The sequence below is a fragment of the Suillus discolor genome, assembly GCF_016758755.1.
Source record: "Suillus discolor strain FC423 chromosome Unknown F5147scaffold_6, whole genome shotgun sequence".
NCBI lineage: Eukaryota > Fungi > Basidiomycota > Agaricomycetes > Boletales > Suillaceae > Suillus > Suillus discolor.
In genome coordinates this window covers 1009536-1031852 of record NW_024541253.1, presented here as the reverse complement: position 1 = coordinate 1031852, position 22317 = coordinate 1009536, and the positions used below count along the sequence as shown (strand labels likewise).

General features: G+C 48.6%; 9 protein-coding genes across 9 annotated transcripts; 5 read left to right on the top strand and 4 right to left on the bottom strand.

Moving 5' to 3' along the window:
• The first annotated feature begins 30 nt into the window (after window positions 1-30).
• F5147DRAFT_674127 (citrate synthase-like protein) lies at window positions 31-2445 on the top strand. Its single transcript, XM_041435813.1, has 16 exons — window positions 31-213; window positions 270-329; window positions 385-423; window positions 472-546; window positions 599-801; window positions 849-1090; window positions 1142-1258; window positions 1311-1389; window positions 1442-1567; window positions 1620-1731; window positions 1785-1826; window positions 1878-1914; window positions 1968-2036; window positions 2088-2123; window positions 2179-2208; window positions 2265-2445. Exons 1-16 carry the CDS (start codon window positions 130-132, stop codon window positions 2303-2305), a joined length of 1392 nt encoding a protein of 463 aa, XP_041297826.1. The 5' UTR covers window positions 31-129; the 3' UTR covers window positions 2306-2445.
• F5147DRAFT_674125 (uncharacterized protein) lies at window positions 2446-4103 on the bottom strand. Its single transcript, XM_041435812.1, has 5 exons — window positions 4031-4103; window positions 3903-3980; window positions 3809-3852; window positions 3252-3754; window positions 2446-3199 (listed from the first exon to the last, which is right to left on the bottom strand). Exons 1-5 carry the CDS (start codon window positions 4035-4037, stop codon window positions 2644-2646), a joined length of 1188 nt encoding a protein of 395 aa, XP_041297825.1. The 5' UTR covers window positions 4038-4103; the 3' UTR covers window positions 2446-2643.
• Window positions 4104-4168: 65 nt separating this feature from the next.
• On the top strand, window positions 4169-7102 carry F5147DRAFT_674120 (phosphatase 2A regulatory B subunit-domain-containing protein). The gene is made up of 8 exons (XM_041435811.1): window positions 4169-4232; window positions 4282-4816; window positions 4874-5070; window positions 5121-5977; window positions 6025-6126; window positions 6177-6435; window positions 6494-6572; window positions 6628-7102. Exons 1-8 carry the CDS (start codon window positions 4209-4211, stop codon window positions 6714-6716), a joined length of 2142 nt encoding a protein of 713 aa, XP_041297824.1. The 5' UTR covers window positions 4169-4208; the 3' UTR covers window positions 6717-7102.
• A 213-nt stretch (window positions 7103-7315) lies between these two features.
• On the top strand, window positions 7316-9702 carry F5147DRAFT_815490 (heat shock protein HSS1; the record flags this gene model as incomplete). The annotated part of the gene is made up of 5 exons (XM_041443535.1): window positions 7316-7362; window positions 7412-7561; window positions 7614-8170; window positions 8218-9042; window positions 9101-9702. The coding sequence occupies 5 exons, from the start codon at window positions 7316-7318 to the stop codon at window positions 9460-9462; spliced, it is 1941 nt and encodes a 646-aa protein (XP_041297823.1). The 3' UTR covers window positions 9463-9702.
• A 12-nt stretch (window positions 9703-9714) lies between these two features.
• Window positions 9715-12701, top strand: F5147DRAFT_674091 (rab-GTPase-TBC domain-containing protein). Its single transcript, XM_041435810.1, has 9 exons — window positions 9715-9820; window positions 9873-10002; window positions 10057-10293; window positions 10349-10416; window positions 10470-10612; window positions 10727-11045; window positions 11105-11250; window positions 11302-11705; window positions 11758-12701. Exons 1-9 carry the CDS (start codon window positions 9774-9776, stop codon window positions 12556-12558), a joined length of 2295 nt encoding a protein of 764 aa, XP_041297822.1. The 5' UTR covers window positions 9715-9773; the 3' UTR covers window positions 12559-12701.
• A 52-nt stretch (window positions 12702-12753) lies between these two features.
• On the top strand, window positions 12754-15477 carry F5147DRAFT_674073 (minor succinate dehydrogenase isozyme, Sdh1p). The gene is made up of 13 exons (XM_041435809.1): window positions 12754-12967; window positions 13021-13076; window positions 13134-13245; window positions 13299-13322; window positions 13375-13416; window positions 13476-13553; window positions 13603-14074; window positions 14126-14425; window positions 14477-14526; window positions 14579-14883; window positions 14937-15035; window positions 15089-15206; window positions 15258-15477. The coding sequence occupies exons 1-13, from the start codon at window positions 12839-12841 to the stop codon at window positions 15405-15407; spliced, it is 1935 nt and encodes a 644-aa protein (XP_041297821.1). The 5' UTR covers window positions 12754-12838; the 3' UTR covers window positions 15408-15477.
• A 397-nt stretch (window positions 15478-15874) lies between these two features.
• F5147DRAFT_674061 (uncharacterized protein) lies at window positions 15875-18287 on the bottom strand. The gene is made up of 6 exons (XM_041435808.1): window positions 18023-18287; window positions 17567-17937; window positions 17299-17515; window positions 16639-17248; window positions 16256-16590; window positions 15875-16207 (listed from the first exon to the last, which is right to left on the bottom strand). Exons 1-6 carry the CDS (start codon window positions 18276-18278, stop codon window positions 15972-15974), a joined length of 2025 nt encoding a protein of 674 aa, XP_041297820.1. The 5' UTR covers window positions 18279-18287; the 3' UTR covers window positions 15875-15971.
• Window positions 18288-19447, bottom strand: F5147DRAFT_674057 (uncharacterized protein). Its single transcript, XM_041435807.1, has 4 exons — window positions 19014-19447; window positions 18898-18960; window positions 18498-18845; window positions 18288-18439 (listed from the first exon to the last, which is right to left on the bottom strand). The coding sequence occupies exons 1-3, from the start codon at window positions 19428-19430 to the stop codon at window positions 18690-18692; spliced, it is 636 nt and encodes a 211-aa protein (XP_041297819.1). The 5' UTR covers window positions 19431-19447; the 3' UTR covers window positions 18288-18439; window positions 18498-18689.
• Window positions 19448-20597: 1150 nt separating this feature from the next.
• F5147DRAFT_769081 (uncharacterized protein) lies at window positions 20598-21913 on the bottom strand (the record flags this gene model as incomplete). The annotated part of the gene is made up of 7 exons (XM_041441017.1): window positions 20598-20724; window positions 20776-21071; window positions 21119-21226; window positions 21283-21414; window positions 21482-21565; window positions 21624-21731; window positions 21785-21913. 7 exons carry the CDS (start codon window positions 21911-21913, stop codon window positions 20598-20600), a joined length of 984 nt encoding a protein of 327 aa, XP_041297818.1.
• Between the last annotated feature and the right edge of the window lie 404 nt (window positions 21914-22317).

The window sequence follows — 22317 nt, the reverse complement described above, 5'->3', positions numbered from 1 at the left end:
GTTCTCGGGTTTCTTGAATACCGAACTTCACATGCATGGGAGCCGGAGTCTTATGTACTTGCGCTTGGTCCGAGTACTTATAAGACACATCCTCCGCTTTTTACTTCCAGCCAACTCACTACTTTCACTATGATTGGTCGTTCTTCTTTTTTTGCAAAGTCCGTCGCGAGAAATATCTCTACCAATGGTTTTAGGCGTCTGGCTTCCACCAAGGTACTTAATATCACCGCCTTATTTCGGTGGTATCTTTGCTCAGAAAAGCTTTCAAGTCTCTCAAAGAAACACTTCAAGAAGTGATCCCGGCGAAGCAAGAGCAACTCAAGAAACTGGTCAGTCACGTTTCTTTCAAACATTAGTTCGACATTAGTGCCCATCCTGTAATAGAAAGCCGAACACAGTCAAGCTGTAGTGGGGGAAGTCAAGGTCAGTATTTCATTCCACAGCCGTGGAGCTGATTGAAGTGTCGCATAGGTAGAGAACATCCTGGGTGGAATGCGTGGTCTCAAAGCCATGCTCTGGGAAGCTTCAGTCCTGGACCCGAACGAGGTTCGTGACAATTGCCGAACTGCAGGTGGCCCGACGCTAAAGCATTATCTAGGGCATCCGTTTTCACGGATTGACTATCCCAGATTGTCAAAAGGTTCTCCCACCAGCACCCGGCGGCAAGGAGATGACAGCTGAGAGCATGCTCTGGCTTCTTCTGACCGGAAAAGTTCCTACTCCGGAGCAAAGCCGTCAACTGTCCGCCGAGCTTGCAGTGAAGGGAGAACTTCCGCATTTCGTCACGCAGCTTATAGACTCGTATGTCCCTACTACTGTGTCTACCGTCTGTTTATTCAATTTATTAGCCTACCAAAGACCCTACACCCCATGACTCAGTTGGGCATGGGTGTTGCAGCTTTGAACCATGACTCTGAGTTTCAGGCAGCCTATGAGCGTGGAATCAAGAAGCCGGAGTATTGGACATATACTCTTGAAGACTGTTTGAATCTCATTGCGAAACTCCCTGCTCTGGCGGCCCGTATTTATCGCAATGTTTACCACCCTGAGAGATCTTTAGAATCTGTCGATAAGAGCCTGGATCTTGTTGGTTAGTATCTGGCTGGTATCATTTGCAAAGACATGTTTAGCGTGCGTACAGGTAACTACTCCAACATGCTCGGGTTTGGTCAAAACGAGCACTTGACGGAATATCTCCGTTTGTACATCGCGTTGCACGGTGACCATGAAGGTGGTAATGCTTCAGCTCACACTGCTCGTGAGTACTCCTCAACGTCAATACTGTATCCGTTCTTGATGACAACGATCAGACCTCGTCGGATCAACACTCTCTGACCCGTATATCTCCTACTCCGCCGCTCTCTTTGCACTTGCTGGACCTCTTCATGGGTACGCTTCCAGTCATTGCACGTGTAGTTTAAACGTCATCATACACCTTCAGTCTAGCGAACCAGGAAGTACTGAGATGGCAGATGGCCATGCAGAAAGAGATTGGTGACAACATAACTCATGAGAACATCAAGGACTACCTCTGGAAGACGTTGAAGAGTGGTCAAGTCGTTCCCGGGTGTGTCTCTTGTGTGCTATGTCTGACGGGCATACCCTGACCTGATGTCTAGATACGGGCACGGAGTCCTGCGTAACCCTGATCCTCGATTCATTGCTCTTCAAGAATTCTGCAAGACTCGCCCAGAGTTGCAAGCAAGTCCCATAATTCAGCTCGTGCAACAGGTCAGAATTGCTATTTCTGTCATGTTTCACATAACACTTATCTATCCGCGTAGACGGCCGAGATTGCCCCTGACGTTCTCAAAGAGCATGGAAAGGTGTGTGCGCTCGTTTGCAAATGGTGTAATTCTGCTGACATTATTCTGAAGACGAAAAATCCTTACCCGAATGTTGATGCAACTTCAGGCAAGTCCTTCCACGCATGACATAATCCTGGGTCCTGAGGATCGTTATGAAAGGCTGCGTGTTGTACCATTATGGTCTGACTGAGTTCAAGTACTATACCGTTATCTTCGGTGTTTCCAGAGGTAAGCAACCGCCCGCTAACTTTCTCATTTTGCTCATGTGCCACAATCTAGCTTTGGGAGCTCTGACCCAATTGGTGTGGGCACGAGGTCAGTATTGATGGTTTCTTATAATATGAGGGTTCTGATGATGTGATGAATATAGCACTAGGACTTCCTCTCGAGCGGCCTAAATGTTCGTATCTGATGAAAATAGCACATGTGATAAGGCTGACCGGTGTTTTTACTCAGCATATTCGATGGACGCCCTTCAGAAGCTCATCAAGAATTAGATAGACATCACAGAGACGCTGGGATTTCTGATTTCGCGTAGGAACGAGGGCATCTGGCATTATTTTATTGGAACCACATTTATATCCCGCAAAATATGGAAAGACAATAAAAACGCCATACATGGTATCTTACACCTAAACTGGAGAGATTCGAAGGAGAATGACAATATTGCCAAGAAGGTCAGACTAGATCGATCACTAAAAGACGAAAGAAAGAAAAATCCAGAGTCAGTGAATTCATAACACCTATGGAGGCATCGGGTACCAAAAAAGACAAGGAGAGGGTAAGGGGGTAAAGAAGACTGTCTCATGATGAACTGTCCAGGTATATACGAGTATCAGAAACGTCTTGGCATTGGCTGCTGTTGTTGAGCAGGGGGTATTTGTTGTGGGTATGGTTGTTGTGGGGGCGGAGCACGGCCAGGGAGCATAGCGGGTGGAGGGCCACTAGGGGGACCCGGCATGCGGTGCTGCTGAGGTTGGGGGTGACGTCCAGGAGGGAATCCTTGATAACCGCCTTGAGCAGGACCAGGGGGGATGGACCCTGGAGGCGGCATGGACCCCGGAGGTGGTATGGACCCAGGAGGGGGCATGAATCCTGGAGGGGGTCCTTGTCCAGGTGGAAATCCTCTTGGAGGGGGGAACCCTTGTGGGGGACGACCACCCGGGGTAGGTCCTGGCCCTCCCTGGGAATGAGGAGGTGGTGGACCACGGGGTGGATGCTGCTGGGATGGACCAGGGCGTGGTTGATTTTGAGGAGGTGCGGACGATGGAGCTGGGTCGTGAAGCGCAACAGGCGCCGGTCGACCGGCAGGGCCAGGCGGACTGTTTGGCATGGGACCAGGTGTGGCAGGCGGAGGTGGATTCTTCTCGGCGGCCTTGATGATTTCATCGCTGTTTCAGGTAAGCGTGGGATAGATACATGATAAGATGGTGAATGACATACTCGAGAAGGTTCAATACTGCGCAGAGAACGACCCATTCGACACAGTCCTCATTCCCCTCTCCCAAGGTCTGCCAGACTGCTTTTTCTTCGGGTGATTTTCCAGTGATGCTAATTCTAGTTCCGCCACCGTTTGGACCTGGGGGGTTCTTCTGTATCTTTCCGAATTCGATGCGCTTTGGGGGAATATTATGACCTGCATAAGCGAAGTAGAACATGCTCCAGAAAGCAGCATTAGGATTTGGTTTTGATATTTGAAAGAGGGGTAAATCGGGAGAGTCTGGGGACGGCAAGGAGAGCTTGTAGATGGGTGATATGACACCTGTGTTGGTAATCGTCCACTTTAGATTACGGGAAGCTTCGCATCTGACGTAGCGGGCAGCGGAAGAGTTTGAATGACCAGGGTCGGATGCAGTAGATTTACCAGGATTCTGGCGTGGGGGAAAAAGCTTTGCGACACAGAGGTCACCTTGGGGAGAGGGTGTCAAAAGGTAGTTCTCGGAATTCTAATGACGAGATATTAAAGAAGGCATTCAAGATAAGCACGTTATATGACTTACAAAGTTTGTGTGAAGGTAAGAGTAGAGAATGTTAGACGGTTGACCTGTTGTTTATTAATTAATGACCCATTGGATGAAACTGATTGAAACTCGCCATGAGGAGTTACTATGAGAGTAGGAAGATGATTTGGTATGGGCGGGTGAGTAGGAGAGGTATATACGGCGTAAATGGCTAAACACCGAGAATCAGCTTGTATCAATGAAAGGGCAATCGAAACGTACCAGCCATGGAGGAAGAAGACAAGTTGTGGTTACTTCCAGAAAAGGAACACCACCTCAGTACTGTTGTTTCAGAGTCTGTGGACTGGACGACAAGTTGTGACTTGTGACCGAAATGTGATGTTGAGTCACACCCTTCATCGATCCCAACAGCAACAGCAACCAACAAGTAGCGACTGCTATGAAGGGGCTCAAGAAATCTTTCGTTAGTTCATCCATTCATCACTGTCCAATATATCTAATATCATCCACAGCTTAACAGGAAGAATTCTCAAGATTCTTCCTCATCAAAGTCTAAAGATCAAAAATCTACATCTACTTCACAAGTAGCTCCTCCACCTCCACCACCAAACACAGCAAAGCCACTTCCTCAACCTGTTTCAAGTGGTTTGCCAGGCGCATCAGTTAACAACTCTAGTAATCACTCTCTCACTTCACAAGGTTCCTCTTCCTCAGGCCGTCCAGCTTCTGCTACTTCAATCACTCCTTCTCCACCAGATCGCAGGTACCCTTCTACAGGGAACCCATCCCCCATTCCTCCAATTGTTGTCGTTAGCTCAGACCCATCATCTGAACTAGCACCCCGCTCAGGTCCATATAGTTCTCCAGAACGTAGCACAATTGGTCTAGATGGCACTTCCACTCCTCCGCGCGCAAACACACTCAACCGTCTACGTTCTGGTCCGCGCGATACAATCCCTATCGTCGGAAAACCTCCACGCAAACAGCGTAGCAGTCGCTTCGTTGTCACTGAAAAGGTTGACATCGAAAAATTGCCCCCTTTCTCAGGTATTTACTAGTTCCGTTAAGACCCGTGTCGCGTCACTAATTATCCACTTTATCCAGATATTCCCATTAACGAGCGTTCTCTCTTATTTATCAAGAAGCTCAATCAGTGCCGTGTCTTATTTGACTTCAATGACGCGAGTGCAGAGCTTAAAGGTAAACAAATCAAGGCACAGACCTTACACGAAATGCTCGAGTATATCACAACTCAAAGGAATGTTATCACTGAAAATATATACCCCGAGGTCGTCAACATGGTTAGTCTCAAATTACCCAACATTCATATTCCACTCACTTCTCAAATTAGTTTGCTGTCAACCTCTTCCGATCAATACCCCCGCCTGTCAACCCAACCGGTGATGCTTTTGACCCCGAAGAAGATGAGCCTGTCTTGGAACTCGCCTGGCCTCATCTCCAGATTGTGTACGAATTTTTTCTTCGCTTCGTCGAGAGCCCAGATTTCAACACCAATCTTGCCAAACGATACATTGACCAGCCTTTCGTGCTAAATCTCCTCGAACTCTTTGACTCTGAAGACCCTCGCGAACGCGACTTTCTCAAGACTACCCTACACCGCATTTACGGTAAATTCCTCAACCTTCGGGCCTTTATCCGTCGGTCGATAAACAACGTCTTTTATCATTTCATTTACGAATCGGAGAGACATAATGGGATCGCAGAGCTCCTTGAAATATTGGGCTCAATCATCAACGGCTTTGCCCTACCTCTAAAGGACGAGCACAAGACATTCTTAACCCGCGTGCTCCTTCCCCTACATAAAGTCAAGAGTCTTTCGCTTTATCACCCCCAACTTGCATACTGTGTCGTGCAGTTCTTAGAGAAGGATCCAGCCCTGGCGGAGGAGGTTATGCTCGGACTGCTCAAATACTGGCCCAAGGTCAACTCCCCAAAAGAGGTCATGTTTCTGAATGAAGTCGAAGAAGTACTTGATGTCACCGATCCCTTGGAGTTCCAGAAGATCCAGGTTCCGCTATTCCAGCAACTTGCCCGATGTATCAACAGCCAACACTTCCAGGTCGCTGAGCGAGCCTTGCTATACTGGAACAACGAATACGTAGTCAATCTCATGAGCGATAATCTAGCTGTTCTCCTCCCAATCGTCTTTCCCGCGTTGTATACAAATTCCAAGAGCCACTGGAACCGGTGCGTCAACTGTTTCTATCAATGGACGGCTACTCACCTCTCGTTAGGACTATTCATGGGATGGTGTATAATGCACTAAAGTTGTTTATGGAGATCAACCCAGAGTTGTTTGACGACACGATGCAACACTACAGGCAACGGAAGATTGAGTAAGTTCACTGATATTCTACCTCGTTTTAATATGAACCCAAGACGACAGGGAACAACAACATGCTGTTGAACGATATGAGCAATGGCAGAAAGTCCGCGAGAAGGCAATACAGAATGCTGGCGGGAAGTTGCCTCCAGGATTTCAAGAGGTCGAACGTTTACCCCCACCGCCTCCATCTCCTAATGATGATTCGGACATTCTGGACTTATCGATGGAGCTGAATGCAGTGTCGCTTGATGGTGATATTCCGGGTGACTTGGACGAATCGGGTATCGAACGAGTGCCCATGGCTGACCCTGGGTTGGATGTGAGTGGCGTCTCGACCATCAACAATCTTGGTGCACCTGTTTACCACATGGTTTCAGCGTGAGTTTCCCCAAGTCGGAGGTGATCATTCACCTGTTTCTCAGAGTCCTCATGTACGACGAAAGAGCGTTCTTCCCGGTGCGTGCCTTTTCATATTATCAATCCGCAGTTTAAGCTTATACCTCGTGTTCAGTGGATCCGACTGTAATTCGCGACCTACAAGCTCATCGGAGCTTGGATGATACTCTTGGAATCGGGGGGCATCATACAAATGGGGCATAACCGCACGACCGGTATTCTTTTTCGTATAATCATGACTGCGAATTGACAAGATACTATATGAGCTTCAGACCCACATGACTGACGACATTTCCAATTCAATTCTGCGCTACCTCATTTCTGCCTGTGTTATACTTCTCGACCGACTCATCAGGGCTATTCTACTTGGTACACAGCGTGTCATTTTATGTTCTGATGAGCAAGCCTGGAGCGTTTACAGCATTTCGTTATATGCTTCTGAAATTTCTTTTTACCACTACCGTACGATACATATCCTCTAGAGAAGTATTTTGGACATTATCGTGACCAACAACATAGCCAATGTCATTGTTCTCAAGGGTTAACGGTTAGGGCAGTGACCCTGGTTAAGGGAGTATGTCATATTGTGGTTATGTAATCGATCTACGTCAGGAAAGAACCCTCTAGAATGATGAAGGAACGTCCTGGAATGACGAAGAATATCTTTCGTATAAAAGATGTCAATTCGCGTTCGATCTTTCTTCACTGTTATCTTTTTCCTCAGTCCTATATAGGTGAGCTCGGAGAGCATAAACTTCCTTTAAACACGTCCTTAATCCCCACAAGAATCCTAATCTCTTAAAATGTCGCCATCCAAAGCTATTGGTATCGACTTGGGCACAACCTACTCGTAAGTTTGGTCTAGGGCTTCCATCGTCAATGCTCATGAAATTGTCTAGTTGTGTCGGTGTTTGGCAAAATGATCGTGTTGAGATCATCGCCAACGACCAGGGTAACCGTACTACCCCCTCTTATGTCTCCTTTTCGGACAGCGAACGGTTGATTGGTGATGCTGCCAAGAACCAGGTCGCTATGAACCCCCACAATACGTAAGTTTCGACCCTTGGTCTTTTGCTTTCTCGTGCTAACCCGTCTGCGTAGCGTTTTCGACGCCAAGCGTCTTATCGGTCGTAAATTCGACGATGCTGAGGTCCAGTCCGACATCAAGCACTTCCCCTTCGCTGTTTTCAGCAAGGGTGGTAAGCCTTACATCCGAGTGGAGTACAAGGGAGAGCAGAAGGAGTTTTCTCCCGAGGAAATCTCGTCGATGGTTCTTCTTAAGATGAAGGAGACCGCTGAGTCCTACTTGGGCTATAATATCAACGACGCTGTCGTCACCGTCCCTGCCTACTTTAACGACTCCCAGAGACAGGCTACAAAAGATGCTGGTACTATCTCTGGAATGAACGTTCTTCGTATCATCAACGAGCCCACTGCTGCTGCCATCGCATACGGTCTCGACAAAAAGGTCATCGGTGAGCGCAACGTCCTCATCTTCGATCTTGGAGGAGGAACCTTTGATGTGTCGCTCTTGACCATCGAGGAGGGTATATTCGAGGTGAAGGCCACTGCTGGTGACACTCACTTGGGTGGTGAGGATTTTGACAACCGACTCGTCAACCACTTCGCACAAGAGTTCAAGCGCAAGCACAAGAAGGGTGAGTCAATTTTATATCTGTTATTTTCTAGGCTAACAACGTAATAGATCTCTCTTCCAACCCTCGTGCGCTCCGTCGTCTACGGACTTCCTGTGAGCGTGCCAAGCGGACTCTGTCATCGGCCACTCAGACTTCCATTGAAATTGATTCCCTCTTTGAGGGTATCGACTTCTATACTTCCCTTACTCGTGCCCGTTTCGAGGAGTTGTGCGCGGACCTGTTCCGCAGCACGCTCGAGCCTGTCGAGAAGGTCCTCCGGGACTCTAAGATCGACAAGGCGAACGTCCATGAAATCGTCCTTGTTGGCGGTTCCACGCGTATTCCCCGTATCGTTAAGCTCGTGTCTGACTTCTTCAATGGCAAGGAGCCCAACAAGAGCATCAACCCTGATGAGGCCGTTGCTTACGGTGCTGCCGTCCAGGCTGCCATTCTTTCCGGCGACACCTCTGAGAAGACTCAGGACCTCCTGCTTCTCGATGTCGCTCCTCTATCGCTCGGTATTGAGACTGCCGGTGGTGTCATGACTGCCCTTATCAAGCGCAACACCACCGTCCCCACCAAGAAGTCTGAGACATTCTCGACATACTCGGACAACCAACCTGGTGTCTTGATCCAGGTGTACGAGGGTGAGCGTGCGCGGACGAAGGACAACAACTTGCTTGGCAAGTTCGAGCTATCTGGCATTCCCCCGGCACCTCGTGGTGTTCCTCAGGTCGAGGTCACCTTCGACATTGACGCCAATGGTATCCTGAACGTCTCCGCATCTGACAAAACTACCGGCAAGTCAAATCGCATCACAATTACCAACGACAAGGGTCGCTTGTCTGCAGAGGAGATCGAGCGCATGGTCAACGAAGCTGAGAAATACAAAGGTAAGTTTCTGCTCTTCTACGTTACTTGCATCCATAAATTGACTTTGCTATCTTACAGCTGAAGATGAGGCCGCGGCTGCTCGCATTCAGGCCAAGAACGGCCTAGAATCATATGCATACAACCTGCGCAATTCCATCACTGACGAGAAGCTTGCTGACAAGTTCGACCCCGCCGACAAGTCGAAGCTCGAGAGCTCTGTGAACGAGACCATCTCGTGGCTAGATGCATCACAGGAAGCATCAAAGGAGGAGTATGAGGGCAAGCAAAAGGAGCTGGAGAGCATCGCCAACCCTATCATGCAGAAGCTCTACGGCGCTGCAGGTGGTGCTCCTGGTGGTTTCCCCGGTGCTCCTGGCGGTGCACCAGGTGGTTTCCCTGGCGCGGGCGAGGACGGTCCTTCTGTGGAGGAGGTCGACTAAAGCAGCCGCTTGTTGTCTTGTTTGCCTAGTGTTTTTGTTGCGCATTTTACGTCATATTTTCATCGCATAGCACGGTACGAGTGTGTCATGAACCAATAATGTCCTTACTACAATCGAGTGTATGTTACATTATCGCATTTCCTAGAATGAATTTCTCTTCCATCTCTTCATTTGTAATGCAAACGTTGTCCTTGAGCTGATCAGATAAGTACTAGTATAGATGAAGTATTAATGTGTGCTATCTCAGTATGTCATCTTTACTCTTGCGTGCGTAAAACAGGCTTCTGCATCTGGAACAGCGAGCGTCGACTATGGCACAAATGCCCTCAAGGACAAGGCCCCCTCAACACATGACAAGGTTTGTTATATCGAAAGTTATCAGGAAAAATCAGCACAAAACTAGTCTCCAGGAATGTCTACGACCAGCTCTTTCATCACGGGTCGAGTCTCTCCAAGCTAAGAGATGCGATCGCAGCAGGCCGCCTTCTCCAGTCTTCAGATGGCGGTATCGGTGTACCAGGGAGAAGTCTAGCATGGAAGGCAAGGGGAACACAGTGAATCAGACTACGTGCTCACACCTACTCCCATTACTAGCTGTTTCTCTTGAAAAACGTGCCACTGGAACCTCCACCTCACGAAATAGCAGTACCACCGCTGGAGGCTTTACGCGCCTACAGAAAGCAGTACTCCGAGCTACTGCTGGAGAAGATGCGTGCTCCAGATGGATCTTATGATGAGACTTTTGTCGTGCCAGGCCTTACCATTCCAAGGAGGAACGTCAAGTCGCCGACGGACTTGGAGATGAACAACCCTCTTAGCTTACATGATGAGGTACGCAAACGCTTGTGCATGTACTCAATCATTGTCTTAATGGTGTGCATTGAAGAACCCTTGGAGGGAATGGTTTGCAGCTGTAGACCTCCGGAAGACTATCCAGCAAGATGTTGAGCGGACGTGAGTTCCGTTCTCAAAGATTTACAGTTTGTGGTACATCTTCTTTTCTGCAGTTTCCCTGATATAGGCTACTTTCGCGACGGTGATGTACAGCAGCAACTCACTAATATTTTGTTCCTATACGCTGTCATGCATCCCGATATTGAATACCGGCAAGGCATGCATGAGCTACTTGCACCCGTGTACTATGTTGTAGGTATGTGATCCAACCGCTCTCGTATCTTCCATGTGTCCGCAGTCTATGTCTCGTCTGCTTGGTCCGCTCATATGACTGTTTTCAAAGCTGAAGAATAAATATCTTTGGCTGTAGATTATGACTCCACTGCCGATGACGATACATCATCGTCGGACGAATCTGTCTTTCGGGAGGTCTGCTCGCGGACATGGATTGCGGCTGATTCATGGGCACTTTTTTGCGCGATCATGAACGATATCTCCAAGTGGTACGAGTGGCGCGAACCGTCATCTGTTGAAACGTCCTCTGCCCGTGGTCAAGTCAACTTCAAGCCGTATATGTCACCTATTAACCTGGCCTGCAACCACATTCAAAATAATCTTTTGAAATCCGTCGATCCCATTCTTCACGGCGTGTTGCAGAGCTCGGGCATCGAGCCACAAATCTATGGCTTGTGTGTGCTTTCATGTCTCCTGGACCCTCTCAGGCTAATCTGATCGATCACATTGTCAGACGATGGCTTCGCCTGTTGTTCACTCGTGAACTTTCTATGGATGATGCGATGATATTATGGGACGGGCTGTTCGCGAACCCAATCCCAATTTCTGAGCTCGCTCAGTGGATATGCGTGGCTATGCTTATACGGATACGAACCAAATGTGAGTTCTCAATATCCTCTTGAGTTGTATTTAGACAGTAATGGTCTGTAGTGATCGCATCGGACTATAGCATGCAACTAACATACCTGTTGCGATACCCTCCTTCTCAGGCGGAAGATGGAGCCCCGCATCACGCAATCCTACTACTTCGTCAAGCATCGTCGCTGGAAATGTCCCGTACACCCTCCGCGGGCGCGGTTGTGATGACTGAAAACCGCAACCTTCTAAATATTCCCCTGGAAGTACCTGATCCACCCGTCCAAACGAGGCGGAGGGCACGTCCTCCGATTTCCTCATCAGATTTTCATGGAACTTCCTCTGCGCAAGGAGAGCATATGCGTCAATCGCCTTCGTTCCAGATAGGGCTCCCAGAATTGATTGCTCGGGGTCTCATGGATCGCGGGGAGAGCCTTGGGATCAACAAGACTGTAATGAATGCGGTGTCTGAACTAAGGGTAAGCCTAAACAATATTGAGAGTGTCCTCCTCCTGATTTGTGGCATGATAGCGCAACCTCCCCGAATTGGCCGCATCTTTGGTTCGCACGCCATCTACAGTATCGGCGCCGTATGCGGCATATCCCTTGCTCGACGAGCAGGTGACAGATGAAAGGCATGTTTCGGAGAACGACAGCCGCGTGGATACGGAACGAGAACTGAGAGCGCAGAATAAACGCCTTGGTGAATCGATTACTTGGATACTGAGCGTTTTACAGTCCAAGGAATCATCGGAAGCCAAGGATGAGGGTGCTGCGAGAGTTTCGGTGCAGCATAAGGAAGCTCTCGAGTCACTGGCTTATGTGAGGGACATCTTAGGTGGGGAGGTCAAGGAGATTGATGAACGCCGTCTGTGGGGGGTGGTAGAATACAATAAGCGTTTGGAAGGTCAGAGCAAGCAGGAGTCTAGGGAAGCGTCTGTCTCCCAACCAAGAAGACAACGTTCAACCACGAGCCCTACAAACGAGCACCCACTGCCACCGTTGCAGCGGGAAGTTCGAAATTTTCCCAACACGTCCGGGACTTCTGTGTTTCTTCGGTCAACGACATCTGCTCCATTACACTCTTCTTCGATGGCCTCAAAGGCGATTCCTATGGCATCCTCGACTCATAATCGCGTTCAGTCATCGACTGGAGTGTTCCCCGTTAAGCCGATTACGATGCAGCGGACACCCCTTCGCCTATCATCTAATAATCCCTTCCAACGCACGCCTGATGCGGGTGGGATGCCGCCTGCGGCTGTCACAAGCGATCAAAGTCCGAAGATCCGAAGTGAAGTGCAGCAACACGATCCGCTGGGAGTTCTCAAGTAGATTGTTTGCCTGTGGCGGTTATGAGAGATGGCGATCGCGCCAATAGATATCTGTACATTTGGGACACGGATTAATGCAATTAGATTATGGTATATGGTACTAGTAGGCGGAGGTTGTACGGAATTTGATTGACCAATTGTGGGAAGGCCATTGGCCGACTCGGCGCGTGATTTCCCATTGCAAGGCCTCCGGTGTCAACAACTTTCCCGACGTAGCTCATCGGGTTTTTCGCAAGTCTTTTGTTTGTTTTTCTTCCTCACCGTCGACGACGACAACATCCATGTTCAGGAAGTCGGTGTCTAAGGCGGTGCCCTCTCGGGCTCTGCTTCATCATCAGCGCGCTTTTTCCACTTCACTCCCCGTCAGGAGAGTCGTAGCGTCTAATCCAGTCAAGGCAGAGGAGGTCAAGGTATATCTCCCAGCTCCCATGTCGTTTTTTCTACTATTCTGATGGTTTTTAAGTCCTGGTCTTCAGGCAAATACCCTCTTATTGAGCACGAGTACGATGCTATTGTCGTGTGAGTAACGCTCCGAACCCATAAATAATTATCAGAGCTGAGTATGCGACCCTTTAGTGGTGCTGGCGGTGCAGGTCTTCGCGCTGCCTTCGGTCTTGCGGAAGCTGGCTTCAACACGGCATGTATCACTAAGTTATTCCCAACCCGGAGTCACACTGTTGCGGCACAGGTATGTTGCGCCATGTTCAGCAGTATCTGACACACTCATATCACATTTTCAAGGGTGGTATCAATGCTGCTCTTGGTGTAAGCGTAACTTGAGAAGTTTATACTCTTTTCACTGATGAGTTGCATGTAGAACATGACAGAAGACGACTGGCGGTGGCACATGTACGACACGGTTCGTGTCCTTTGATACATCACGCTCTCAAGTCGTTTAGTCGAGCTGAATTTTCACAGGTTAAAGGCTCCGACTGGCTTGGTGACCAAGATGCCATCCATTATATGTGTCGTGAGGCTCCCAGATCCGTCTACGAGGTTAGCTTAGATATTACGTACTTGTTTCTTTGGCTGATTACTTTTCTAGCTTGAACATTATGGTGTCCCATTTTCCCGTACCAAGGATGGAAAGATTTACCAACGTGCCTTTGGTGGTCAGTCTTTGAAGTATGGCAAAGGTGGTCAAGCATATCGTTGTGCTGCGGCTGCCGATCGTACCGGTCACGCTCTCCTCCACACCCTTTACGGCCAGTCGCTGCGACACAACACGAATTTCTTCATAGAATACTTTGCTCTGGACCTGATCATGCAGGATGGCGAATGTGTTGGGGTCATTGCGCTCAATATGGAGGACGGTACGCTTCACCGCTTCAGGGCACATAAGACAGTCCTCGCAACCGGCGGTTACGGTCGTGCCTATTTCAGCTGCACGAGTGCGCACACCTGTTCAGGTGATGGTAATGCAATGATTGCTCGTGCTGGCCTTCCTCTGCAGGATCTGGAGTTCGTTCAGTTCCACCCAACCGGCATCTATGGCGCCGGCTGCCTTATCACTGAGGGTGACTGTCTTTCTGTCAGATATCTGCCTTGTGGCTGACTGTGTGCGTTAGGTTCCCGTGGTGAAGGAGGTTACCTCCTGAACTCTGAGGGCGAGCGTTTCATGGAGCGTTATGCACCCACGGCCAAGGATCTTGCTTCCCGTGATGTCGTATCTCGTTCGATGACAATTGAAATCCGTGAAGGCCGTGGTGTTGGGCCTGAGAAGGACCACCTATACCTTCAGCTCAGCCATTTACCTCCCGAAGTCCTCCACGAGAGGCTTCCCGGTATCTCCGAGACCGCTGCTATTTTCTCTGGAGTCGATGTCACCAAGGAGCCTATCCCAGTGCTGCCTACTGTCCATTACAACAGTCAGTATCCCTACTATACTGTCTTCTGTACTGTAGCTGACCTTTCGATAGTGGGTGGTATTCCCACCAGGTACACTGGTGAGGTGCTGACTGTTGACGAGGTGAGCTTGGGCTAGTTGCACTGGTCGCATCCTGCTCATAGGCTGTGGTCAGAATGGCAAGGACAAGATTGTTCCTGGTCTGTATGCAGCTGGTGAGGCCGCGTGCGTGTCCGTTCACGGCGCGAACCGTCTTGGTGCAAACTCCCTCCTGGATCTCGTCGTCTTTGGTCGCGCATGTGCTCATCATATTGCGGAGACCTTGACTCCCGGAAAAGCTCACAAAGCTATTCCTGAAGAGTCTGGCCTTAAGAGCGTGGAGTTCTTGGACCAGATCAGAAATGCAAATGGTCCCAAGCCTACTGCCGAAATTAGGCTAGAGATGCAAAAAGCGATGCAAAGCGATGCCGCTGTCTTCCGGTGCGTTCCACCAACTACGTCTGAATGAAAAGGGATACTGACGATCATCGCAGCACACAACAGACTCTCGACGAAGGTGTTCAGAAGATACATCAAATATACAAATCGTTTGATAATGTTGGCATCAAGGATAGGAGCATGATCTGGAACTCGTAGGGCTTTATGTTTATGTGATGCTGATTTCTTGCTCATGCGTTCATCTTAGTGATCTCGTTGAGACTCTTGAACTACGCAACCTCCTTCAGTGTGCAGTTCAAACTATCACGGCCGCTGCTGCTCGTAAGGAGTCCCGAGGTGCTCATGCTCGTGAGGACTTCCCTGAGGTTAGTGTTTGTATCACACGTCGTGAATCTATTTGTTAAACCTATCTGTAGCGTGACGACGACCACTGGATGAAGCACACCCTCACAATACAGCCCGATATCAACTTGCCCGACGTCACTCTCAAGTACCGCAGTGTCATTGGCGAGACCCTCGATGAAAATGAATGCAAGGCAGTCCCGCCATTCAAGCGGACATATTGAACGGATTGTTGAATACTAGGATGTAGTAGCTAATAGTACTATAAAAAAGTGTTTCTAAGATGCTCGAAAACACGATGATGTCGATGAGCATGAGACACCTCACTTTGCAAGGAGTTTATAAGTATCTTGAAATCTCTCCTAGGTACTGTGGGATGAGCTATGTGTGGTTGATTGTGTCCGATTGTGTTCTTGGTTTGAGTGATCGCCTCACGTACATCTCGGTGGATGGTTGCATAAGCGGACTGCGCAGCCCGAGTAATGTTAGTGGCTTCGTTGAAGGTCGGTTTGTACCTTGCATTTCTTTGATTGTGGTTTCCAACACTTGCACACGCTTCTGCAGCAGCTGGATGTCGTCCCGAGTAAATATTGATACCAATTATGTAAGGCTTACCTTGAAACTCTTCTCACGAGATGCTTGGACAGGGAGTCCCATCGTGCGCTATGTCGGAACGGCTGCAACTAGCCACTTTTTAAACATAGATAGGGGACCCTGACTAATACATCTCTAATGCATCGGGGCGCCGTGAATTTGTCCATAAATTTTATATCGACTAATCCTAATAGCTAAGCGATTGTAACATCCAAGTCATGTAGAGAGAAAGCAGTTTCCGAAAAGTATCTTGCCCGCACAGCCCTCCCTCCAAAATACCTGCCATCCAACTCCCTCACGGTCTTCCACGCACCAGAGGGACCTGCAAACAACACAAATATGCGGACAGATTCCTCTGGGTCCGCCGGCCGAGGTTGAGTCAGATGTACAATAACTCGCTCGACGGTTCCATTCTTCGAACACTCTTCGCCTGGAGGAATTTAGTCAAAATCTGACAAATGAAATGTCTGAGACTGACCGATTTCATCTCTAAGATCGCCATCGTCTACATCTTCCGGTCCAACCATATTGGTTAACACTACCACGCGACTGGCCTCCCCAAACCTTAAACGATCTTCACGACCCTTCGCGTCCTCGTTGTCATTGATGATCCGACCCATCTTTGAACCCATAGCTGGTTTGACTTTGACTTGGCCCTGCGCTTGATTTTGACCCTTCTTGCCTTTGCCTTGGGCAGCGACTTGCTCGACTGTGAGAGCGTTTACAATACCGCTCCCATCGGCACCCAGACCTTGACCTTCCTTGTGCCCCCACTTAGCCATCATACGAGCTGCAAAACCCTGTGGATCAGGGCTAACATAATTGTCAGACACATTCGACAGTAAATGTACTCGGGCATACCGTGTTTGAGCATCTTCTTGCGGTAGTGCGCCAGGTAGACTTGATCCTGGCCCCGGCCCACCTGCAGCCGCAGCAAGCGCACTAAGACGTGCTGCAATACTTGCGGCAGCCTTGACCTTGTCTTCAAGTGCAACTGGTATTTGAGATGATGGTGGAGGTGGCGGCGGCGGAATATTTGCCGGCGGTGCAAAGGGGTTGTATGCCAATGGAGGGGGAGAACGCGTTGGAGGCACAGGCACCATCAACTGTGCCGGCTGCATTACGGGAGCAGGTGGCTGGCTTAATGGCTCGTCATCGCTGCCGCCCGGCGATGGTTGACGGAGAGGGGAAGCGGATGCAGAGAACACCCGCGGGCGGTTACCTCCCGAGGCCATGGCAAGGCGGCGCTGATAGGCTTCCTCACCCGATAAGTTATGATCAACAGGTACAGGAGTCGGTGACGGTACTCGAGCGGCGGCACCAGCAGACATTGCAAGTCGCCGCTGAAAGGCCTCCTCCCCTGACATATTGCGATCCACATGAACTGCCGGAGTGTTGGAGGCACCAAGCCCACGCGGACGTTCGTCATCTGCGCGAGACCACTTATCGAAAGACCCGTGGTCAAATCTCCCTGAAACCAGAAGTTAAACCTTGCTACATATCCAGGGTTGGTTTGCACACCACTCTTTTTTGGGCGTTGGCCTTCACTGTCGCTGCCTGTGTGATCACTTCCTCTGTCGAGAGCCTCGCGAGCACGTTTCCTTTCAGCCGCACGTTCGGATGCCCGCTCGACGCGGTCACGTTGCTTCCATAACTTATATTCGTTGTAGTCATTCGGCTTGAGAGTGTCGTAAGGCTCCAACGGATCCCATACTGCCGCAACTGGGGCATTCTTATTCTGCATATCAAGAATCAACGAAGATACCAAACTGGGCCAAGAAATACATACCTTCCTCCCCTTCCTTCCACCGCCCCCTCCGCCAGCCCTGCGTTTATGCTGAGCCTTGAAGCCATTGATATCTTCATCAAGTATCATGGATGGAGGTTTGACTTTCTTGCCCCAGCCTTCCTTTTTGCGCCACGTGGAGTCCTTCTGAACGGTATCATCCTTAACTTCTTCTTGTTGATCCGTAGTTACCAGTTCTGGCGGAGCGAAGACGACGGCTGTTGCGGAAAGGCCCGAAGCTGGCGTGGCAGCGGAAATTGTAGCTGTTGCAGGATTGGGTAGGGCCTTGGCACCCATGGGAAGGCGAGTTAAAGCGGGCTTGGGTTTTGCTGGTGCACGACGGACGGGGGCGAACGCAAGCGCAGCGGACCATCCTGTGCGAGTTCGGAGGAGTAGCATGATGATTGCAACGGTCAATATTTTGCTTCTAGACTCGATGTGCAGAGGAGGGGGAGATACCGGCTGAAAGCTTTCCTACAGACCCAGATTCTGTTCCTCCAATACTTCCATCCTCTGTCTTGGTTCCATCATTGCTTGTATTACTTGGTGCTGGTGCTGAAATAGCCTCTAGAGCTGCGGGAGTTTCGACTTTGTCTACTCTGGTTGCAGGTGTTGGCGTTGCAGGCGAAGCAGATGTAGATGATGAGGAAAGGCTAAAGGTTGCGCCAGTAGAGAATTGGATGCCGCCGTACAGGCCACCTGCTCTGCTCGACATGGTGGTCAAATAACAACCATGGGAACTTCATGGGAACTTTGATATATACTTTATCTCGAATATTTGCCATTTTTGTCAAAATACATAGAATTATTTTTCATGCACATAGTGGACAGTAATTTTGACCCATTACAAGATGTAGTCAACGCCATCAAAACGTCCTTATCCGAGAGCGAGTCAAATCTCAAGAACGGAAGATACATCACCCAAAACACTCACTCCAGCATGAAATAGAGACAGTACACGTTGCCGAACATGATTAGCGAGTGCATTACACGTTTTTCGATGAGAGAGCCTGTTGGAGAGCGTGCGATAGCGTGGCGCAAATCGGTGAATACATGTCTCGACGTCAGTGCAGTCTTCCCACTAAAGTGGGGATGTATCATAATTTGTCGTAGTGGTTGCCACAAACTACCACTCAGCAGCTGATCTTTCGAAATATTTCCGCCGCGCATCGCAGCTCAGTATATGTACGGCAAATTTGCCTGCATCAATCATGGCCCACCCATTGAGCATTCTCCGCTTAGAATTGGGTGCAAGGGGCAGCGGTGGGTCCACAGACAATAGCTAGACGACAATTTTCAGTTACTGCGAAAGAAAAAGAGCTGAGCAGACACACAGTCTTTCGCACTTGACGTACGACAGCTTCTATCGATCCTCGGTTTTCAGTGCCTTCTTTTACCTTGCGAAACAGTGGTTAGCAAGAAAGACAGAAGGCGCCAGTAGGGTACACACTTGAGCAGTGACTACCCAGTCCCATATACCTCCAGGCTCTTCCACAAGACCTTCTCCAGAGTATGTGCGCCCGCGTTTCCGGCGGCCCTTGGGTAATGTTCGAGGTAATGGAGGACCAGGAAGAGCGGCGACAGGTCGTTGGACACTCAAAGTCGATGGCTCTAGCAAAGGAGATTTACTGAGCTGCACAAATAGTTGCCTTATCCCGGCAGAGAGGTTTTCTGGAAGCTCATGGGTTTTTGGAGCGAGGTGAGGAGGAGTATGCCTAGTGATTGATTGAACTGGACCTTCAGTATCGATGAACCATGGCGTGGAAGGAGGTGTTGGCCCAGTGATACTCCTGGAAGTGAATCCAAGACGTGACGGACCTGGGCCCGCAACCGTAACCGCACGGCGGATGCATCGAAGAGTTTGCATACTCGCGATATTGTACTATGGTGGATTTTTGGTTACAGTTCGATTTGCCGCTATGCCGGAATGATTTTCAATGTCCGATCGTTGTTTCGAGTCTTGCACTTCATTTTATTCTATTCGATTTATACCTGGTTTTATTCTACCACTGCATATCGAAGCCTGCATTCGCATTGGATACCAGCAAGGACGACCTGATATTCGCAGGTAGTATAATAAAGGCAATATTCCTTTACAGTCGAGAGGAGTTGCAAGTGGTGCCACGTTGTAAGCTTCAGTGCAATGGGTCTCTTGTGCTCCTGTACTACCGTTTAACAAACCTACACGCCCAGAGCTTGTCGGCGTCAATCTGACCCCCAAAACTGGTTGTCTCCGGTTGACCTCCAAAACGGGTCTTTCCGGAGGTTTTTCGTCAATGTAGTTTCAACCTTTGAGAGTGATGTTGATAATGCCTAAATACCAGAGACCATACAAACATCACAAATGTTATTGATTCGATATAATAAGTTATATGGGTGGCACCTTTGATATTGCGCATATGATAGATGTTTATTCAGATCCAACAATGGCTGCAATCAAATGATCAGTTGAGGCCAAAAGCTGTACAGTTGTGATGTTAAAAGTTTTAGTGAACTGAAGTCTGGTTGATGACAAAGTAGCATAAGTGCTGATGGTAGTTAAGCCCTTGTAGTGGGTCAGGCTAAGGTCACAAGCTGACCAGCTGTGATGTTAAAATTTGCAGTGAGCTGATGAACACTTACCAATGGCAAAGTGATATGAGTGCCGACGTTGGTAACACCATTAATTAAGTGTATAGTATACACTGACTCAGACCTGACAGTGGCCTGTACTGAGGGGTCAGGCTGAGGTCAAAAGCTGTGCGGCTACAATGATGAAATTTGCAGTATGCTGATGTTGAGTTTGTGGAAAAGCATCACAAGACCGAACATCGATGCCATGACATGAAAACGACTACCTGAGCAATGTCGGCGGCTGTAACAAACTCAAACTTACATCGCTGGAAGTCAGACCCACCGCTCCTCCCAGACAGGTAAGAAAAATATAACTCGTTATTAGCTGCATATCCATTAAGCATACACTTGGGTGCGGTAAAGTAGCTATAGTAAGTTTAAAAGGAGAGTAAAGTGTCAAGAATGTGGGGATGAAGCACGATCACCAAACCAGTTCGTTGTGAATGGCTCGCTGCCAGTTAACTGTTACTTTCTCAAATGCCGGTTTAAGTCCCTCACAGCCAGCTGAGTATTGTTTGAGGTCTGCCTCAAGACAGTTCTTGAAAAAACTAAAAAATATAGATGAACAGTGATTGATACTCGACAAGTTAAAAACTCACTCTTTCAAGTAGCCCTCGCTTGTGATTGGTGATGTCACAGGGCTCACCTTGGCAGCTTTCCGAGACTCCGTTCGGAGATCAGCTAAGAGTAGGTCAATGTATTCCCAATATTCAGAAATCACCCAGATACGAGGGGTGTTATCTGCAACTCCAAACCCCTCACCTAACAATTCCTCCTCATCTACGTTCAACAGTGCTGGGTCCACGACAGCTGCAGATGCCTCTCTGCTCTTTTGTGCCACAGAGATCCTTGCAGATTCGTCAACAATCTGTATGAAGTTGACCAATGACGAGCGCTGAGATAGGCGTCAATTTTAGTACATCGATCCTAAGCAGCCCTCACCAAAAAAGAAAACCGAGCCCAGTGTGCTACAGTTATTTCATGACCACTTGACAATAACAACTTTGCAAGAACAGAAATGTTCGTTTTATTTGTGATGCTTGTCATGAGCTTGTGAGAAGTTGTCAGTCATGGTGAGGAACTCAAGGAATATCGAGCACCATTACCTTTACTTTGATGAGTCCTCGTTGTGAAGTCAGAATTTCCCTAGTCTGCACATGTGTTTGGTCTGTCATTTCAGGGTCCTGAAACACAGCATTGGGAATCTTGAATGTGGCTGGGTCCTTTTTCACATATCTCTATTTGAAATATATGTAGTTAAAGTGCTGCAGTAGGGATAGTGATGACTCCGCCACTGTTACTCACAATGACCTGTTCTGCAAAGCATGACACATACGATGGCAAGTTGGGCGACAACAAACAAACATGTAACCTGTCTTTCAAAATGCGCTTTGAATTTGTATAGCGTTAGTAGATATGAAGCACAATATATTATACACCAGATTACCTCGAAGTCCTTGGAATCAATAAACTCCTGCGCTGCATTACACTTGGTTGTACGACACAAGGACATGAGCACACCCCTGATTTCATTCAACTTCTCTTTGGCATTGAGCTTTAAGAGGATTTCAGTAGACTGTTAATATGCAGCAAATTGTAGGAACGCACTGATGCAAAGTCTTCTAAAGTGTCATCTGGTAAGTTCAAACTCTTGCAGACAGTGACAGCATGGTGCTTAAGACATTTTTTACGTTGTTCCTCCACTATAGATTCCGAACGTGCCCTTCGCATAGACATCTGAAAGGGAGATGGTGCCCGAGGACTCAAGCTTGCTGTACGACATGTGGGTGTTTGCACACTTGGTGTTGGAGTAGATAAGGCTTGGTGCAGCTTGAACTGAGCTAACAGACTCATGTGGCTTGATGGTGGTGGTGCAAGATGAGAGTGCAGCTGCCAACAACATTGGAACTCTGATCATGTGACAAAACTACGTGGAAAATCACCATAAAAACATCACGGATGAATTAGCTGCTCGAGATAAAAAGCAATGATATCAATGCGGTCATGTAGAATAGATAGTCAGATTTGAACGCCAGTAGGTACCAACTGCTCAATCGGATGCGATGGGACAAGAGTCACATCCCATGTGTCTATAGAAACGAGGCAGGTTGATGCAGTGAAGCGGTATAAAACACATAATA

Coding starts and splice junctions, on each gene's coding strand:
- F5147DRAFT_674127 (XM_041435813.1), top strand. CDS start 130: ATGATTGGTCGTTCTTCTTTTTTTGCAAAGTCCGTCGCGAGAAATATC. Junction 1,568..1,619: donor AGTGGTCAAGTCGTTCCCGG/GTGTGTCTCTTG, acceptor CCTGATGTCTAG/ATACGGGCACGGAGTCCTGC. Junction 2,037..2,087: donor TATCTTCGGTGTTTCCAGAG/GTAAGCAACCGC, acceptor GCCACAATCTAG/CTTTGGGAGCTCTGACCCAA.
- F5147DRAFT_674125 (XM_041435812.1), bottom strand. Junction 3,853..3,902: donor TCTCATAGTAACTCCTCATG/GCGAGTTTCAAT, acceptor AATAAACAACAG/GTCAACCGTCTAACATTCTC. Junction 3,200..3,251: donor GCAGTATTGAACCTTCTCGA/GTATGTCATTCA, acceptor TACCTGAAACAG/CGATGAAATCATCAAGGCCG.
- F5147DRAFT_674120 (XM_041435811.1), top strand. CDS start 4,209: ATGAAGGGGCTCAAGAAATCTTTC. Junction 5,978..6,024: donor TCCAAGAGCCACTGGAACCG/GTGCGTCAACTG, acceptor ACCTCTCGTTAG/GACTATTCATGGGATGGTGT. Junction 6,436..6,493: donor TGGCTGACCCTGGGTTGGAT/GTGAGTGGCGTC, acceptor ACATGGTTTCAG/CGTGAGTTTCCCCAAGTCGG.
- F5147DRAFT_674091 (XM_041435810.1), top strand. CDS start 9,774: ATGGCACAAATGCCCTCAAGGACAAGGCCCCCTCAACACATGACAAG. Junction 10,417..10,469: donor CAGCAAGATGTTGAGCGGAC/GTGAGTTCCGTT, acceptor TCTTTTCTGCAG/TTTCCCTGATATAGGCTACT. Junction 10,613..10,726: donor ACCCGTGTACTATGTTGTAG/GTATGTGATCCA, acceptor CTTTGGCTGTAG/ATTATGACTCCACTGCCGAT.
- F5147DRAFT_674073 (XM_041435809.1), top strand. CDS start 12,839: ATGTTCAGGAAGTCGGTGTCTAAGGCGGTGCCCTCTCGGGCTCTGCTT. Junction 13,323..13,374: donor GTATCAATGCTGCTCTTGGT/GTAAGCGTAACT, acceptor AGTTGCATGTAG/AACATGACAGAAGACGACTG. Junction 13,417..13,475: donor GGTGGCACATGTACGACACG/GTTCGTGTCCTT, acceptor GAATTTTCACAG/GTTAAAGGCTCCGACTGGCT.
- F5147DRAFT_674061 (XM_041435808.1), bottom strand. CDS start 18,278: ATGTCGAGCAGAGCAGGTGGCCTGTACGGCGGCATCCAATTCTCTACT. Junction 17,516..17,566: donor GTGGAAGGAAGGGGAGGAAG/GTATGTATTTCT, acceptor CTTGATATGCAG/AATAAGAATGCCCCAGTTGC. Junction 16,208..16,255: donor CGATCTTAGAGATGAAATCG/GTCAGTCTCAGA, acceptor AAATTCCTCCAG/GCGAAGAGTGTTCGAAGAAT.
- F5147DRAFT_674057 (XM_041435807.1), bottom strand. CDS start 19,430: ATGCAAACTCTTCGATGCATCCGCCGTGCGGTTACGGTTGCGGGCCCA. Junction 18,961..19,013: donor ACTGGGTAGTCACTGCTCAA/GTGTGTACCCTA, acceptor CTGTTTCGCAAG/GTAAAAGAAGGCACTGAAAA. Junction 18,846..18,897: donor TACGTCAAGTGCGAAAGACT/GTGTGTCTGCTC, acceptor ATTGTCGTCTAG/CTATTGTCTGTGGACCCACC.